Source organism: Pan troglodytes, chromosome 21 (assembly GCF_028858775.2).
Source record: "Pan troglodytes isolate AG18354 chromosome 21, NHGRI_mPanTro3-v2.0_pri, whole genome shotgun sequence".
Classification (NCBI taxonomy): Eukaryota; Metazoa; Chordata; class Mammalia; order Primates; family Hominidae; genus Pan; species Pan troglodytes.
In genome coordinates, this window is record NC_072419.2 from 57,891,381 (window position 1) to 57,910,717 (window position 19,337).

Below are 19,337 nucleotides of genomic sequence, written 5' to 3' on the forward strand. Positions count from 1 at the left end.
TCTGCCTAAAACTTAACTGACTGTTCCTATATGTTCCATCCCTCGATAAAAAAAAATATATATATATATATTTCAGTCATCGAGGACCGTGTATAGAAATACAACATGAAGCTTATGGTTTTCATCTTATTTTCCATTTATATCTATCACCTTTTGAAATTCTGACACGTCTGGGATGGACAATAGTACAAAATAATAAATAACATGCATTGATTTGGGTTTTGCCAAAATCAAAATAATTTTCTGAACTGGAAAGAGTTTTCTTTACATTTCATGTACCATGAAATAAAGAAAAAATAGGAGCGTTATAATAAAAAGTCCTCATTTTGACACCAGAATTCATGTTTCTGTACAAATTAAAATAATCCCCCAAGGCAGAACGTACACAAGCTTTATTGGGCAACAGCAACGAGCCACGCTGGCAAACAATGAAAGTAGAGTCACTCAGAAACACGAAAGATCACATGTGTGTCATCACAGCATCGAGAATTTAAATCATCTGGAAGTTCCTGCTAAATTAAAGCATACTGTGCCAGAGCTCCCCTCTAATCAAAAAACACTGTCCTGGTGAAAATTTGCAATGAGGATTACAGAGAGAGAGATCAACCAATGAGGAAATCACAGACTCTTACATGAGTTTACAGTTAACCCCACTGCAACAAAATAATAAATTAGCCATAATTTGTTTTTTTTTTTTTTGCAAATACCATGCCCCCCACCTGACCCCACAAACACAACAGTCACTGACACGGCCCAGCTATATTAACAGACTGCGCCTCAAACCATGCTGTGGCGGAGAAGACAGATTCACGGGTAACGCCGCTTTGGCCTGAGAAGATGCTTCTGAGCTCCAGTGGAGAAGATGCTTCTGAGCATCCAGAAGATGCTGCTGCTCACGCTGCAGGATGCTTTGCAGGTTCATTCAAAAACAAATTTTTTTCCAAGAAGAACTGGACATAATTCATGGGAATATTTTAAGTATATATAAGCGGCAAAAAAGCTGTACATTAAAAGAAGGGGGAGAAATAAAATGTGTTGTATTTACAAAGCTCTTTGTATATTTTTTTAAATGAAAACAAAGCTGGGAGTGATAGAATTTTAATGCAATGAAAACCAAATAATTCTTCAAAAAACTTTAGATGACATCATTCTCTCGCTCTTTCTTTCACACACACACACCCCCCACACACTTCAAACACACAGAAAAGGTTAAAGATAAAAATAGCTGATAGGTGTTTAAGTAGGATGGAGCAGAAGAATGTACATGTCCCATTTGCAATTTTGGCAAAGGTTTAAAATGCTGCCCTAAAGGCACGCACGCATGCCCAGCCTACCCCAGTAAAAACAAGACAAAGTATAAAAAGAAAAGTCTGGCGGGGGGTGGGGGAGGCATTAGCATATCAATTTCCAATGAGCACAAAATTCAAAATACATTAAAAAGTAGCATGGCTTACATTTTCAGCAGAGAAGAAACTGAGGAAATGTTCATAAACAGACAATGACTTTTAAGATTTACTGTCACAAAAAAAAAAAGGGTTTCACTCCAGGGGAGCGGAACTGGGATGGGAATTTTACAATGCTAGTTCCAGCACGTGGTCTACTGGCCCCAGGGGCTGGAAAAGGGAGGTCTGCTCCAACTTTAAGATGCGCCCTGGGATGCCTTCCAAGCAGCTGGAGTTAGTGCCACCTGTCTCACCTGGCACCACAGGCAACACACATGTGCACACGCATGCCTTCAAAATGAGGATCAAAACTGTCCCACGTAAGAAATTACTCAAGATGGAAAAACTAGTCTGGTGATTTTCTTAGAGAAAAAAAAAGAGACAAAAAGGAAGGGGTGGGGGGAGGGGGAAGAAACCAAATAGATCCTGCTTCCCCCTGTCACACAACCATCATCAAAAGACATATGAACAATAATAAAATAGTAATAGAAGTTCTTACTCTGGCAGAAATAGCTAGTGTTGTCAGAGGGCGCAGGGAGCTGTGAGTTTTGCTTTCAGGAAAAGTGTTCAAACAGTGCTGACTGTGTACCTCAAGGCCCTCTGACCTCAAATTAAATTGGCTGTCAAAGACTTACGGCCCATGGAGCTCCCAGGTGACAGTGTCAATGGCGCTTTATGTAAGTTCTTTCCAGATTGATGAACCAAGAAAAAGGTCAACTGAATCCTTATGCTTAAGGTTTACAAACTCAGGAGAGTTTCTTGTATAGCAACTCTAGTTTCTTGTTTGCTTATTTCTTTGTCTTCCCCACCACCACTAAGATGACCTCCGAGAAGTGCCCAGGCGCCCCTGGGGCTCTCTGCTGGGCTTACAGTCTGATTGTGCAGGTAAAGATCGTGTCCTCTCACCGGACTGCATCCTCCTGCCTTTGCGTCTCCAGTGTCTGAGAAGCACGGTGTGTGCATTCCTAGGTGTTCAGGGACCGTCCAGTGAATGGCGTCAGCCAGCTGCCCACTGATGGGATGGGCCAACGACGTGGCAGTTTGCACTTGAGTGTCGGTCCTTCTCACCCTTGACCACCTCCGCCCCAGTGCGGCTGAGACAACAGAGTAAAAATGTTTGTGGAGAACACTGACGAGTACCTTCCACTTCCAACTATGGCTTCTTCAGCCCCTCCTGGGAGCATTCTCCCTTGAAGATGTCAATCAGTATCTTAAGCGTTGGCTTTAAAAGTCAACTTGTGCACCTCAATCAAAATTGAGAATGAAGGAAAAGGCCAGGGAGACCATCTTCATTCTGCTTCTGCTGGAAACCTCTCAAACTTCCTGACGAGGCTCCCACACGCCCTGCCTGCAGGAGCCAGCATCCCAAATCTCCGAGCAAAGCCAGGTACAGGGTTTGCAAAGTCTAAACAGGACTATCTTAAGACTTCCCAGCGTTACAGAGCCAGGTTCAGCATCTGCAAAGTCTAAACGGGACTATCTTAAGACTTGCCAGTGTTACAGAGCCAGGTACAGGGTCTGCAAACTCCAAACGGGACTATCTTAAGACTTGCCAGTGTTACAGACTGATTTCCAAGAAAACGGAGGCTTAAAAACTTCCAGCACAACCTTCTCCTCCACCTTTGAAAACACAGAAACTCACTCAATGAAGACGTCAGATTTGCTCAATCTTTCTGAAATTTTTGGACAAAGATCCTATCCTTAACTATTCACTCAATACATCTTTTCTGCCGACCTTTTCCCTCTGGCAGAAATGGCTGAATCAGATAGAGAAAAGTACTGCAAAACTGCAGAATCATAAGACAAAATAGATGTGGTGTCAACAGCCAATTAACCAGTACCTGCAACGTAAAGTCATTCTAGAACATTTTAAAAGGACAACACAAAATACAAAAGCTTATCAAGAGTGCTCCAAAGGCAAGGGACTATCTGATCCTCGTGTCTCCAGCTCTCCAAGAGCAGGAGTTAGTAGGCATCAGAAACCAGGCTGTGATGTACATCTCTGAAGCACACAGAAGTAGCGCCAGGCAGAGGGTTTGAAGGATATGTATTCATCAAGAAGTAAACGCAAATCCAAGATCTCAACCACACTTGGCTCTTAAAGATCCACCAACTTAACCCTTATGGCATGCATATGTGGCTTCTGCAAGAAGCAACTTGAAAACCCAAGAATGCCTTGCTCTACCACGTCCCGCGACTGCAAACTCCCTTCCTCTGAAACAAGCAGCCACAGCTTTATAAGAAACATGCCGGCATGTAGTCCATCCTGGGAGGGGAGAAATCTTCACCACTGGCTGCCTTTCAGCAAGTTCCCCCTGAAATCTGCCGGCAGTGGAACAGATCCCAGATCCCAACGCTGTAGCTTGGGTGTCCTCCCACCAGGGGTTCCTTGTTCCGAAAGCTGCCACCAGTGTTGTTCTGAAAGATGCCTCTGCCTTTGTGGGGTCATCTTCCATTATGCCTCCTAACAGGAAACAGGCTTCTATGGAAGAGAAGAGTCCCAGCCCCCTGACCTTTCCACTTTGGTCTTGGAGGATCTGAGTCACATCTGCCATGTTGCCTAAAGAATTAGTTGAGTCTCTTATCACACTGTCGACACATTTAGGGGCCATTCAGTGGCACGTTTCCTGCTAAAACAACTCTGCTGAAAATGTCTGAGGTCGTTCTCAAACAGCCACTGGCTTTGTGATTGTTACCAGGTCCCAATAAAGCGGGATCACACCTCTGAAATTCTTTTACGAGGTGGCAGGTGAAGTTAACTCACGCACTATGGATGCTGAATCAGATCAAGGATAACAGATTGGACTTAGGACACTCTCTCTCCCTCTCCTCTCATTTACTGGTTACGATCCCAGGAATCCAGTGTAACCTGGATAAGCAGGGCTGGCTGGAGACGATACTGAGCATTTCCGAATGGAGATTATTGTGTGGATAACTTTTTACCAAATGTCACTGTCTTTTCCTCCCAAACCGACACCAAGAGCTTTCTATTTTTCTGACACCTCTTTGTAAGAGCAAGAAAGACATAAAGAGTACATACACATTAGGACTCTTTAAAAAACAAAAAACAAAAAAAACCACACACACACACACGAGCCTTCTACAACCTTCAGCTACCCAGAAACTTTTATCATGTGACAACAAAATTCAAGTCATAAGGAAGCTCGCACAGTGACCCATATAAATCTCCCAGCTGAGCCACCAGCTTTAACATATTCACATTCACCTAAACATGAAGAACGAGGGGTTCAGACAGGCCCAGATGGGTCTCTTTCAGGACCCTCCCTCCCGTTGATGCAGCGTTAGGACTCCGTTTAGGCGCAGAGCCTCTTCCCATTAAAACTGCATGTGTTAGCAATTACTGCAAAATCCACAGGTGGCGGTTAATATAAATGGAACTTGAGCTCTGTCCATCAGGGAAGCGCCGAGACCAGGGCCCCCTCCAGCGAACGCACGGCCTATGATGTGAGCTTTGAGTAGCTGGGGGGAGAGAACCGTCTTCGCAGGTACTTGAGGACATAGAGGGGGAGGCAGCTGACCAGAGTGATGACGGAGACTTTCCACAAGAATGACAAGGTGGCGATGAAGTACACATCTGCAAGGAAACGGGAAGACAGCAGTGAGCAGGCAGGAATATTCCGGAAGGTGCATGGGGTCCAGAAACAGGCGTCACAACTATCAAAGGGAAAGTCATCTCCCGTCACAAACCCACAGCCTCCTGGCATTGGCCCTCTTTCTCCATGGACTGTAAGGGAAGGTACCATGGCTAAGAGCACACAGCGCCGCAGCTTGATTTTCCTCGCTCTCTCTTCTGTAGCTTCCTGACAGTGAAATGCTACTTTTAACACCCAGGAGAAGAAAACTATGGGGGCCACCAGATGCAGTGGCTCATGCCTTAATCCCAGCACTCTGGGAGGACAAGGCGGGCAGAAGAATTGAACCCAAGAGTTTGAGACCAGCTTGGGCAACACAGCAAAACCCTGTCTCTACAAAAAATACAAAAACTAGCCAGGCATGGTGGTACATGCCTATAGTCCCAGCTGTTCAGGAGGCTGAGGTGGGAGGATCATCTGAGCCCGGGGAGCTTGAGACTGCAGTGAGCCAACATTGCACCACCGCACTCCACCCTGGGCAACAGAATAAGACACTGTCTCAAAAAAAAGAGAAAAAAAGAAGGAAAGAAAATTACAGGGGAAGAAAACTCAGAGATGCTTTTGATTTGGTGTTGTCTAACAGTTGGAGAGTCTTTCTTTCTAAGTCCCGGCCACTGGCGAGCGGAAAGTGACATTCAAATGCACCCTCTGCTTCCAGTGATGGTCGCAGAAAGCCACAGGATGAATCTGGGTCATGGTGCAAAGTGTTCAGACCCCCTTGTCAGAGAAAGGCTTAAGCTGACCCTCAGGGACTCTGATGGAAGGTGGGGGGGCGGGCGTACTGCCTTTCCTGCTGCAGGACTATAAACCCGGTTATGAGGTTTTCTTAAGAGAGGAGTGACAGTTTGTGGCTTTCAATACAGCAGAAGCCAGAATAAGCCCCTTCTCCACTTTCTGAGCACAGGATGCTGAAATGCAGCTGCCACTGAGGCAGCACCTACTAAGTGCCAGGCCCAAGGCTCAACTCACCCTGTGGTATTCCTACACCTCTGACCCGGTCCTGTGGTGTGTCCCTATCACAAACAAGCTGAGCTTCCTGAGCACGGGCCACATCTCTGTGACCACCTCAGGCCCAAGCCTTTGAGCACATACTAGGTCTCACAAAACGCTTTCTAGAGACTAGTGACAAGGGTGAAACTGCTTTAAAACTCCACTGTTCACAGGGATGCTCCTTTAGTTCCTGGAGCGCACAGTAAATGCTCACAAATCCTTTCTAGAAACTGGGGCTGCAACTGTGAAACCTTTACTTTTCAGGGGATGTTTCTTTTACCTTTACTAAAACCTTCCTAAGGAGCTTTGGAAGCTGGCAAAAGAGCCGCGATCAAAGATGCTTCCAGGGTAAGGTCGAGTTTCTCTGCCTTTTTCTTGTTATTGCCCCTTAAGGAACATTTTTAGACTTTTCTTCTTCTCCTAATTGACCACCTCCATGAAATGTTAATGTCACAGGTATACTGTGTATCTGTTTATAATATTATATATACATCTCCTTTATACGTAAAAGATTAGGGTTTGTTCACACCCCACCAAAGACCAATGTTTGTTCCCCAGGTGGTGGGGTCCACACCACCCCCACTGAGAAGGCCTGGGGCAAAGGAGCAAGGGATGGGCCATTGCTAGAGAGCCTGGGCCCTGCAGGTTTCCCACGGAGGATGGGGCGTGAGGGGGTTGTCATAACTGAAAGTTTCCCCCAGAGAGAGTCTATCCTGCAAATCTTGAACACACATGAGCTTCTTAGCAGAGAAGCAGCCTCCGGGCCCTGCTCCCCGAGCTGATAAAGGAGAAACAGTATCACTCTTGAGGGTTTTTTGTTTAAATAACACAGACAGAAAATTAAATGCTCCTACTGAGGAGGAAAGAGGTGTAAAGAGGGCTGTCTGCTAAACCAGCTAGACTTTCAGGATGACCCCGGCCCTGAGGTTCCAAAGCCATAGCGGCTTGAGTTTGCCCCGTGCGGGGGAAACCAAGATTAGAGTTCAGAATCTATCCACAGCACAACACAGAAAATGCTGGATCATCTGAACCGTGCCCGTGTTGCAAGTTCTAGTTGAACTAGAAACAGGTTTCTAGACAGGAATTAAAGCCCGTGTCAGCACCCGACGGGGTCCGTAGCACAGCATGGGGTCATCTTGGTGGCCCTGCAGGGACTTGTGGCTCAATCAATTGGGAAGAAATTAACTGATATGGCAAAGCAAGTGAGGTCAGCATGGAAGAGTGAGGAAACCAGGCTTGTCCATCTAGAGACAGTGGCTGACACTGGACAAGCCCAAGAGTACCTGGAATCACTACTGAGGTCAGAGAAATCTGCCGCCACCCCACATTGGGATGGTGCTGACACTCCCCCATCTCTACATTCCCACAACATTTTTTATTATTTATTTATTTATTTATTTATTTAGAAATGGAGTCTTACTCTGTCGCCCAGGCTAGAGTGCAGTGGCGCGATCTCAGCTCACTGCAACCTTCGCCTCCCGGGTTCAGGCGATTCTTCTGCCTCAGCCACCCAAGTAGCTGGGACTACAGGTGTGTGCCACCACGCCCTGCTGATTTTTGTATTTTTAGTAGAGATGGGGTTTCACCATGTTGGCCAGACCGGGCTCAAACTCCTGACCTCGTGATCCACCCGCCTCTGCCTCCCAAAGTGCTGGGATTACAGGTGTGAGCCATTGTGCCCGGCCTCCATAACATTTTTTATTTGGGGTGTGCCTGGGCATCTAGCACCTCACCCCATTTTTCTCTCTTGGTAACTTTGATCACATCTGATATTCCTGTGCTCACACTCACTTATGTGTGTTTATCGTGTGTTCCCAACAAGAAGGGCAGCTCCCTGGCGAGCCTGTCCACCTCATCTGCCACCATAATCCTGGCACACGGCAGGTGCTCCCACGTCTACGGAACTGGCAAGTACCTTCAGCACTTGGTTTGCTGTGCGGAGCAGCAGATTGTATTCTGAGATCCCTGGAGTCCCTCAGGAGCTCTATCAGGACACAGCAGCAAGGCAGGGCTGCACGGGCAAGGTTCTGGGGCTCGGCACCTCCCAGCACTGCCACTTTGCTATCACAAGTCTCCTTTTATCAGTTTCATAGATTGGACTTCAGATTAAGATTTCATGGGAACAAAAAGATTTTGTAGCCCCAAAAAGGTGACAGAGCAAGACTCCGACTCAAAAAGAAAAAGAAAAACACTGTCTACTGCAATCACGCCCTCTGTCCTCAATTTCACACCCTGAAGCACAACTACCACCTGTCCCTAGAGAACACCTGTTAAGAAAACGTGGACAGCTGAGCGGGAAGGACTGCTGGAGGAAGAGCCCAGGCCGAGAGCTGGGAACCCCCCTTCCTTCATATGGCAGTGAGACCTCTGGGCCAGATTCACTGGGGGTGACGGACGGGGTTTAAGCATTCAGGGGTCTTACCGATGAACTCGTGTAAGAACACCAGGGAGGCGATGTAGCAGGCCAGGCTGAGCAGCTCCGCCACTGTCATGAGCCAGTGCCAGGTCTGGATGGTCAGCGCCACCATGAGCAGCTCAGTGAGGATAAGCGAGGTGAAGGAGATGGCCACGATGTGCACGAACTCCGACTCAAACAGCAGCAGCGCCCCGTACATGATGGTGCTCCCTGCAAACGCCAGAGAAGGGTATTCCCCTCACCCTCCCTGCGAAAGCCGCGCCCTGCTCGCCTACACCTGGCTCCTTTCCGCAGTTTTCATTTAGACATGAAAGGCATCACTTGTTACATGAGGTTAATGACTGGTGCTTTATGCAGGTCTGAACCTATGGTTTTCTGATTTTCCTCTTTGACCTTGTAGGATAAATAATCTTTAACTACAAAGTGAGAAAAAGGGAGAAAAAAGGAAGTAAGGCAGGGAGGGAGAGTATCTAGAGTTGATGAAAGAAATAGAAAGTTAAATATAATATTTAAAATGATGGAGTCGCGGCCAGGCGCGGGGGCTCAGGCCTGGAAACCCACAATTTGGGAGGCCAAGGTGGGTGGATTGCTTGAGCTCAGGAGTCTGAGACCAGCTTGGGCAACAAGGTGAAAGCCCATCTCTACAAAAAATACAAAAATTAGCCAGGCGTGGTGGCATGCACCTGTAGTCCCAGCTACTCAGGAGGCTGAGGTGGGAGGATCACTTGAGCCTGGGAGATGGAGGTTACAGTGAGCTGAGATTGTACCACTGCACTCCAGCCTGGGTGACAGAGTGAGCCCCTGTCTCAAAAAAATAAAAAATAAAATGATGTCGTGACTCACACCTGTAATCAGCACTTTGGGAGGCTGAGGCAGGCGGATCACTGGAGGCCAGGGGTTCAAGACCAGACTAGCCACCATGGCGAAACCCTGTCTCTACTAGAAATAAAAAAATTAGCTGGGCGTGGAAGCGCGTGCCTGTAGTCCCAGCTACTCGGGAGGCTGAGGCACGAGAATTTCTTAAACCTGGGAGGTGGAAGTTGCAGTAAGCCGAGATCATGCCACTGCACTCCAGCCTGGGTGATACAGCAAGACTCTGTTACAAAAAAAAAAAAAAAAGAATAAACCCCAATAGGTGACATGAACAGTAAATTTATTTTTTAAAAAAATAATAAACCCCAGCCAGTCGCGGTGGCTTACGCCTGTAATCCCAACACTTTGGGACGCCGAGGTGGGCGGATCACGAGGTCAGGAGTTCGAGACCAGCCTGGCCAACATGGTGAAACCCCCGCCTCTACTAAAAATACTGAAATTAGGCGGGGGCCTGTAATCCCAGTTATTCGGGAGGCTGAGGCCGGAGAATCGCTTGAAACCATAAGGCGGAGGTTGCAGTGAGCCAAAATGGCGCCACTGCACTCCAGCCTGGACAAAAGAGCAAAACTCCATCTCAGAATAGTAATAATAATAATCCCCAAATACACATGTTTATTTGTAAGTTATATATGTGTACCTGTCCAGATATATAGAAATATTAGGACCATTTCACAAATATATTATATGCACTACAAAACATACATAAAAATGGAAATACTAAAAAAGAGTGAGGATTCCGGGCACAGTGGCTCATGCCTGTAATCCCAACACTTTGTGAGGCTGAGGCAAGAGAACTGCTTGAGTCCAGGAGTTTGAGATCAGCCTGCACAACATGGTGAGACCTCATCTCTACAAAAAATACAAAAATTAGCCGGGTGTGGTGGTGTACACCTGTAGTCTAAGATGCTGAACTAGAAACAGGTTTCTAGACAGGAATTAAAGCCTGTGTCAGCACCCGACAGGATCCACAGCACAGCATGAGGTCATCTTGCTGGACCTGCAGGGACTCGTGGCTCACAGTCCATTGGGAAGAAATGAACTGATTTGGAAACTGATCTGGTGGTGGTGTACACCTGTGGTCCCAGACTCAGAAGGCTGAGGTAGGGGGATCACCTGAGCCTGGGGAGGTCGAGGCTACAGCGAGCCGTGATTGCTCCACTGAACTCCAGCCTGGGCAACAGAGTGAGACCCTCCGCCGCCCAGGGTCTCACTCTGTTTCTACATATTATATAAAACATATTTTATAAGTATATAAAATCTATTATGTGCACTACAAAACATACATAAAAATAGAAATACTAAAAAAGGATTCTGGGCATGGTGGCTTTGCCCTGTGTCTCAAAAATATATATATAAATAAATATATATATATGTAAATGTAAAAGAGTTAGGAAAAATAAATACAAACAGAAGTTTTGCTATTTTCTTCTTATATTCCAACAGGTCATCTTACAACACCTCCACAGTCTGGGAAGACCCCCTCTGGAGGCCACTGAGGTAAACATGTTTTTCCAAAACTACGACTTGACCTGACTCTCAGAAAAGGTTTCAGAACATCCCAGAAAGCATCCGCTTTTTGCCTCATGAGTGGAGCAGCCCCACAGGCTTTGATTACTGTCCACCTGCCTTCCTCTGGCTTCACTACCTCATTTCTCACACAGCAGCACTGCGCATGTCTGATGTTCAAGTCCTTATACAGGGTGAGCGGGGTCTCCCCTGGGTCCCACTGCCACCCTCCTTCCTATTTCAGATTCGTTTCTTCTTGTTCTACAGGCAAGAAGGGGACACCCTGAGTCAGGGCCAGAGCACAAGACAAACAGGTGTCTCCACTCATCCTTACCTTGATAGATGCTAATCAAAACCCATATTAAGAATGTCTTGTAGGACAACGGCCGTCCCTAAATGAGAGACAGAGAAAGGTTAGAGCCGGTTTCGTGGGGGGCTCACGCAGCATGCCATCAGCTTTCACGTTATTCTCCCGCTAACGAGATAAGGCAACCCATCTGTCTTCATCAATAAAGTGGCTCGCACACACCTGAACACATTGGAGGAATTATTTCTTTAAAAAAAGAATTGGCCAGGCATGGTGGCTCACACCTGTAATCCCAGCACTTTGGAAGGCTGAGGCAAGTGGATCACTTGAGGTCAGGAGTTTGAGACCAGCCTGGCCAACGTGGTGAAATCTCTCTTTACTAAAAATACAAAAATTAGCCAGGCATGGTGGTGCACGCCTGTAATCCCAGCTACTCGGGAGGCTGAAGCAGGAGAATCGCTTGAACCCAGGAGGTGGATGTTGTAGTGAGCCGAGATCGAGCCACTACACTCCAGCCTGGGTGACAGAGTGAAAATTAGTCTCAAAAAAAAAAAAAAGAATTAACATTACATGGGAATAAACCTTCCCTTGGGTAAAAAACCCTGGAAGACAAATAAAATTATACACATGCCTAGGCACACGCCACCACACACACTTTTTGGAACTGTACACAAGAACATCTCTGGGAGCAAACGTAAGTTGCAACTGCAAAGCGGAACTGTCAGGGGCTTTTTGCAAGTCGTGAGTTGGCTTGTTTTCAGTTTATCTATTACTGTACTTTTTCACGTTCTTTATACCACTGAATATATTACTGCTTTAAGAAAAAATGTAAACTCCCACACCTTCCCCCCAAAAGTAAGAAAGCTACCAGTTCAAGTGTGTTCAAATCAGAATTGGAGGGTCTGTGTGAAATAAATTCGAAGAAAAAAAGCAGGGAGGGAGGGAAGGAAGGGAAAAGCAAAGGAGGAAAGGAGGAAGGAGGGACTGAGAAGCTAACAGAACCTTGAGAAGATCCTTGTAGAGCTCAGGATACAGCATGGCAACTTCCGATTTGACATCTTTGTCCAGGACCAGAGAAAACACAGGAAACATGGTGTAAATTGTGGAGTACCTGGGAGAGAAAACCGCCGTAGGTAAGACCTGGCTGACGCGATAGGAGCTATGTGCTGTGCCAGCCTCCAGCACCCAAGTCCCAACCATGCCTCTAACAAATATTTACTGCTTGTCTATTATGCTCCGGGGCTGGCTGTAAGCATCAGAAACCCATGAGCAAAAATGGGCAAAAACGTCTGCCCTGAAGAGCTTTCATCCCGGTCAGCGAGTCAATAAACAAATACATTAGGTAAACTCTATGTGTGTTAGAGAAGTGCTAAAGAGAAAAATATAATGGGGTAGAGGAAATAAGACGTGTGTGTGTGTATGTGTGTGTGTGTGTGTGTGTGTGTGTGTGTAGGGGGTGATGGTACAATTTTAGAGGCTGAGGAACCAACATTTGAGTGAACACCCACAAAAGGTGAGGGCCAGCCAAGCCAATCCCAGGAGGAAGAGCATTCCAGGGAGAAGGAACCACCAGTGCAAAGGCACTGAGGCGGGAGTGGCTGTCATGTCTGAAGAACAGCCATAAGGCCAGTGGGGCTGGGGCTGAGGAAGACGGAAGAGGAAATGAGGACCCACGGGGAAGATGGGACCAGACCACGGAAGGTCACACGGTGCACAGCTCAGGGAACCCCTGACTATATTCTGTAATGTTCTTGTACTCTTCCAGAACCCGACAAAAGACAGCCCGCTTTTCCAGTTAGAAGCAGGCAGAATTCTAGTGCCTCCTCTCAGGCTGAACTCATCAGCCAACACAGGAGGATGGAAAGCGGACTCTGTGAGACTCTCCAGAGCGCAGCTGACCTTCCCACGCCCGCCGTCTCCTCATAACCAGGAGTGACCTCAGCTGCGTGTGTCTGTATCTAGGGCACTCGGTAACCAAACTCCACCTACCTGGGTGATTCAGAGACTGAGCACGTTCTCTGAAAAGGTCAGAAGGATCATCCTGAAGTTCCAGGTCAGTAATGGGGGTGGGTTTGCAGGCTGCAAAGGCCCAAGTGACACCATCTCTGTCACTGTGGCACAGCAGCCAAGCTCTGTTACTTGCACGTCCCCGAGGCAGTAGACTCTGGCCCTCCTTGGAGCTCCAAGGATGGGACTTCTACTGGGCTCAGTTCAGGCCAGGAGGGCATTTTTCAGATCCCCCACCCCTTTTTATTAAGACCCCGGTGAAATCACCAAGTCTGCAAACCTTCCACCTTGCTCTCCTCAATCAACTGATAACTCTGGAGTATTTTTTCAAGACCAGGTACAACTGGCAAAGTGCAACACACCACACACTTCTCCAACTCCACTTCCTCCATCTGGTTAAGGGCTTAACAGCTCAAAACCTTGTTAATTCAAGGAGGTTCTAAACCATGGTGCTGGGCCTGCATTCGCTGGGGCTGGGAATCCAATGTGGCTTGGGAACCCAAGAATTTTTCCACCACGTTTCTTCTCTCTGTTGCGGCATTTGGAGAAGGTTTCGTAAACAATTAATTCCTTGGCAGGATTTCCTTACCCAATGATGAGGAATCCTTGATAGAGAGGGACGGAGGCAAAGTAAAACACGGAGGAAAAGACAGCCTGTGCCAAGGAGAGAGGAGGATGTCACCAAAAGTCATGACAAAATCCCTTACATTTACAGAATAAAAATAACACCTGATATTTACATAACACTCATCCGTGCCGGCACTGCTGTAAGGTACTTTACATGGATTTGCTCATTTCATTCTCACAACATCAACAACAACCCTATGAAGTCGGTACGATTCTCATCATCCTCATTATGCAAAGCAGAAAGTGAGGCATAGAGAGGGTACTGGCTTGCCCAAGCCCACACAGTTCCTAAGCAGCAAATCCAGGAATCATTCCCGGGTAGGGTGATGTATCACAGCTCCAGGGTCTACTCAGCCTGTTGTGAATATTTATTAAGTTCCAGGACCTAGGAATGCTCTGCACATGAGCACAGCTGATCTCCAGAGCAGCCCACAGGATCAAGTGGGGAGGCTGAGCAGGTAAACAGCCCTACGGGACTCAAGCCCAGCTGTGGCCACAGAGCGCACACTTCTAAACAGCTCGGAATCCTCACCTCTGTAGGCATGCACGCTGCTAACCAAAGTGCCGTAGGTATGGAAACACATACGGAAAAAGAGCCTCTGAAGTGTCTACGGGGGCTGGGATGGCAGAGAAGGCTTCACTTCTTATATTACATGTTTCGGTATTTGGGGAAATTTTTGAAAAGAGCATGGTGACAGATTATTTTTGCAATTAGACAAAAGCAATGAAGATATTTACAAACCCTCGCGGAAATGTCTGCTTCCTGCTTTGGAAAATATTAGCTGCTGTTAATGATGAATAGGCTGGGGAGATCCAATCAGGCTTGAAGCTCTGTTAGCTCCGTCTCTGGACCTCTATGGGCTAGGTCTCCAAGCTGATATCTATTCATATAAAGCTGACGGAAGGCCAGAGACAAATGCTGCCTGAAAGCTTTTAGAAAGCAGAAGAAAGCAAGGCAGAGATACCCTAGTCATTAGAAATAGCATCAGACCAGGGCTAGCTCCCCAGAGCACCTTCAATGGACACAGAGAGAAAGCATGTAAGAAACACGTGCTTTCTCGGCACAGAGCTCAGAGCGCAGGTGCTCCTGAGCGCCATGGCCACAGGAAGCCCCAGTTCGCCCTGGCTGCGCCGGAAAAGCCACTTTTCCAGTGACTTTTCACCCAGGCTGTGCCGCTGCTTAGGAAGGATGGTTGTAAAAATGTCAAGAATCTGTTGTTTATTTTCCAAACCAGTATCAGGAGCCCCTTCCTCTAAAAGGGTCATCCTAACCACAAAGTCTTCATCTCGACAAGAGCACTTTGGGAAAAATAAAAACACTGTGTTCTCTGACAGACTCATGTCCCGGTGCAATTCTAACTGGGACTTGCTCTTGGCCATTTCCAGCACAGTGGACAGGGGTTAAAGGCATTTTCTTTCGCACAAAGAACAATGCCTCATCCTGGAATTCTTTTTCTACATCAATGTTAACAGTAACATCCAGTTTTTGAAGAAGTCAGCTCATCCCGGCCAGCTTTTGTGTATGAGTCCAAGGATGGGCTGATTAATCTCCCAATGATTAAAACCACAGCATTATCCTGTTCAATTGGTGAGTTAACATAAAAGTACAGATGTGGTCTGGTGAACCACAGCAGCTGTTTGGGTTTAGATCATTTTGATGAAAGTCACTTTCAGGCTCCCCTACTCCCAATTGCAATAGATATTTAAAACATAAAATCACCCCCAAAAAACTGGGGTGTAGCCAGTGGACGGAGAATTCTCATGTACCCAAAGCAGCACTACCTGATACATTGTACAAGGCAGACCGCCTTTCAAGTATGATTAAACATTCTCACAAATTAAAATATCACCTGATGTTTACATGTTACCTTATTTCACTTCTACTAATCACGGTAAGGATGCCTTAGCACTGATGTCTTAAAAACGTCTCTGTTTTTCACAGTGGCCCTGTCCGAGGGCAAGGAGGGTCTCATCATCCCCGTTTTCCAGGTGGGAAGACTGAGGCCTAGAGTAGAAAGTTATTTGCTCAAGGTCTCACAGATCCTTAATGGTATGGCCAGAAGGAGACGTGAGTTCCAGGATCTACTGCACCTACATTCTCACCACTCAACTGGGAGCATTTTCACCTCAATGCCCAAAAAAGAAGATTGACAATCAATAGCTTTTCAACACCAAAAATATTTTCTTTCCCTCCTTTGGCCTCCTTTCTACTCCACACTTAATTGCTACAGACTGATGGCAAATTTTGTTGTTGTTGTTTTGAGATGGAGTCTCACTCTGTTGCCCAGGCTGGAGTGCAGTGGCACAATCTCAGCTCACTGCAACCTCCAGTTCCCAGGTTCAAGTGATTCTAGTGCCTTAGCCTCCCAAGTAGCTGGGATTATAGGTGCATGCCACCATGTCCAGCTAATTTTTGTATTTTTAGTAGAGACAGGATTTCACCACGTTCACCAGACTAGTCTTGAACTCCTGGCCTGAAGCGATCCGCCCACCTCAGCCTCCCAATGTGCTGGGATTACAGGCATGAGCCACTGCGCCTGGCCTATGATGACAGATTTTGAAGAAGTTTGTGAGAGAGAAGGTGAGAAAATATATACTCTAGAATCCTTTTATGAAAAAGCAAGATGGGAACAAGATGTTAACTTCCAAGGGTATTCGTGATCATAATAATTAAACTCAGTTCCCCTACTAGGCTCTGCTGGAAGACAGAACCGTGATGCTGAGTCAACCTCAGTGCCAAGTGTCATGCTGACCCCTGCAAGTGGACACGGTCCCCGGCCCTCCATGACGAGCGTATCAAGAAGGTACTCAGATTGTGACTGCAAGCTTTGAGGTCCACCTGCCTGAGCTGACTGAATCCCTGCGGGACACCACAAATTTCTCATCCATATTCAGCCTCAGCCTCCCCATCCGTAAAATGGGCTCAGGCTATTGTGAGGCTTATGTGAGACACTGCATTGTGAACACTTAGCCTGATGCCTAGGGTACAGGAAGCACACAAGCAAAGTACATTCTTCTTTAGTGGTTGTTCTCTGATGGCCCTTACCTCTGCAAAAGGTGAAAAACCAGGGCCTGAATAGTCATTCAGCATTTAACTCTGCGTCTTTCACTCCAGCAAACAAATTATAACAACGTACCCACAATTAAAATAACTCATACACTCCACTTGCCCCATGCCAGGCACTGGATGTCACCACTGCTAACGCACACATCCTCACCACATGGCAGGAATGACCAGCACCGCTTAACAGGGGAGGAATCTTGAGCACCAAGAAGTTCAGGGACTGGCTCAAGGTCTATCAGCTGGAATGCAGCCAGGTGGGGGATTTAAACTGGCGAGGTAGGGGTGACAGCTCCAAAGCATAATCTAATTCCCAGGCTTTTTCCATGATAATTACATAGCCACATGTACATGTGCAGAGGGAGCAGCTGCCCACCCACCTACATGGTATAGCCACATGTACATGTGCAGAGGGACCAGCGGCCCACCCACCTACATGGTATAGCCACATGTACATGTGAAGAGGGGCCAGCTGTCCACTCACCTACATGGTATAGCCACATGCACATGTGCAGAGGGGCCAGCTGTCCACTCACCTGCATGGTGCTGATACAGAGGCTCCTGTGAATCACGAACTGGCTGAGGGCGGCTGACCGCTTGTAGCTGTTCCGGCCGTGCACCATAAGCAACCGGCCAAGATGCTTAAATTGAGTGATGGAGAAGTCTGCAGCCAACGAAGCCTGTTTTCCTTCCTAAAATCCAATAAAATTAGGCACCATCAGAAGCACAAGAGGTCAGGGCAAACACATTTTCTTTCACCGAAAAAGCAAGACATTGTAGGAGATCTTTGAAGAACTTCAAGAAAGAAATTCTTTGGTTTCAAGCTATATGCAGTTGGTGGTCCAAGTCTAAATTTGATTTTAAAAGGGGAATTTATTTAAATAAAAACCATTCCGAATCGCATATAGTTATAATTTGGACGTCAAGTGGATCTAATACTTTGGGAGTTCAGCCCACCCCATAAGTAGCAAAGAATCATTTAAAAATAGATATTTTAAAACATTCAGTTCCCTTAAGAGCTAATTAAACATGAGGCAAAAACCCAGAGCTACTAACAATATTAGATAGGATATTCCTGAATACACAGCTCTGCACACTCACAGAAGTGGGAATAACTTGCAGTGCAACCATATAATGGAATTCTCTCATTTTGTATTTTTTAATTTTTACTTTTTCTTGAGACTGGGTCCCACTCTGTCACGCAGGCTGGAGTACAGTGGTGTGATCTTGGCTTACGGCAACTTCTGCCTCCCAGGTTCAAGCCATCCTTCCACCTCAGCCTCCCGAGCAGCTGGGAGCACAGACATGCACCACCACACCTGACTAATTTAGTTATTTTTGGTAGAGATGGGGTTTCTCCATGTTGCCGAGTTTGGTCTCAAACTCCTGAGCTCAAGCCATCCGCCCACCTCAGCCTCCCAAAGTGCTGGGATTCCAGGCATGAGCAGCTGCACCTGGCCGAATTCTCTCATTTTAAAAGGCAGTGACAGCCAACAATAAAGGGACAGAGGGACATGAGAGCCTCTGGATACGACACAACAGGAAGAACACCAATTCCCCTTGTACAGTGCTCATGCCAAACCAGAATTGGAACCGAATCAATCTGATGGGTTCAAGAACTGTGTGCCGTGAGACACCACAACTGTCCTGAATGCTTCAAAAATGTCACTGACATGAAAAACAAAACACCCTCTAACCAAACCAAACAAAAAGAGAGAAACGTGTTCTACAATAAAGAATATCAGAAACATGAGGACATGCTAATAAATGTGATTTGCAATCCTTCCTGGAGCTTTTATTACTTAAGTTGTGAAGACACTCAGAGGACAGATGGGGGAATTTGAGCATGAATATTATCCAGTACCATTATATATCAATGTTACACGGGGTTGAGCATGAATATTATATAGTAGCATTGTATCAATGTTACATGGGGTGGGGGTGCCTGGGGGGGCGGGGCGGGGGGTGGGGCGTGGTTATGATGTTACTTTCTTTGTGTGGGAGAATGTCCTTGTTCTAAAGAGATCCAGCTGAAATATTTAGGGGTAACATTACATACAATTTACTTTCTACTGATTCAAAGAAAGAAAGATAACGTAGCAAATATTAACAATTGGCCAAAGTGAAGGGTAGATGGATGCTCACTGTTCTATTTCAACTTTTCCATTGTTGTATTTCAACTTTTGACATTTTTCAAAATAAAAAGGTAGAGTCAGAGTAAGAAGTGATGGCTCTGTATGCTCTCATGTAGGAACAAATCCATGATGTAACAGATTTAAGCAAGCTGCACAACAAAATGTACAGTGTGTTTTCAATTTAAAAAAATACATGAAAATTACATATATATACATGTGTAAGATATTTGTATAGATAGCAAATATATACACACTCATAACCAGTAATATACACACAGAAAAAATGTTGAGAGAATAACCAGTGTTACTCATCTGATGCA

At 46.3% G+C, this 19,337-nt stretch overlaps 1 protein-coding gene across 2 annotated transcripts in view; it reads right to left on the reverse strand.

Annotated features, from left to right (window-relative positions):
• Positions 1-377: 377 nt before the first annotated feature.
• Positions 378-19,337, reverse strand: part of ATP9A (ATPase phospholipid transporting 9A (putative)) — a 172,036-nt gene continuing 153,076 nt past the window's right edge. For both annotated transcript variants that reach the window (XM_024352113.3, XM_009437420.5), the window contains exons 23-28: positions 17,419-17,574; positions 13,784-13,848; positions 12,190-12,298; positions 11,215-11,272; positions 8,508-8,711; positions 378-5,037 (exon numbers count right to left, since the gene is read on the reverse strand). In XM_024352113.3, the coding sequence (XP_024207881.1) occupies positions 4,901-5,037; positions 8,508-8,711; positions 11,215-11,272; positions 12,190-12,298; positions 13,784-13,848; positions 17,419-17,574 (729 nt within the window). In that variant the 3' untranslated portion in view covers positions 378-4,900. The remainder of the gene's footprint in view (positions 5,038-8,507; positions 8,712-11,214; positions 11,273-12,189; positions 12,299-13,783; positions 13,849-17,418; positions 17,575-19,337) is intronic.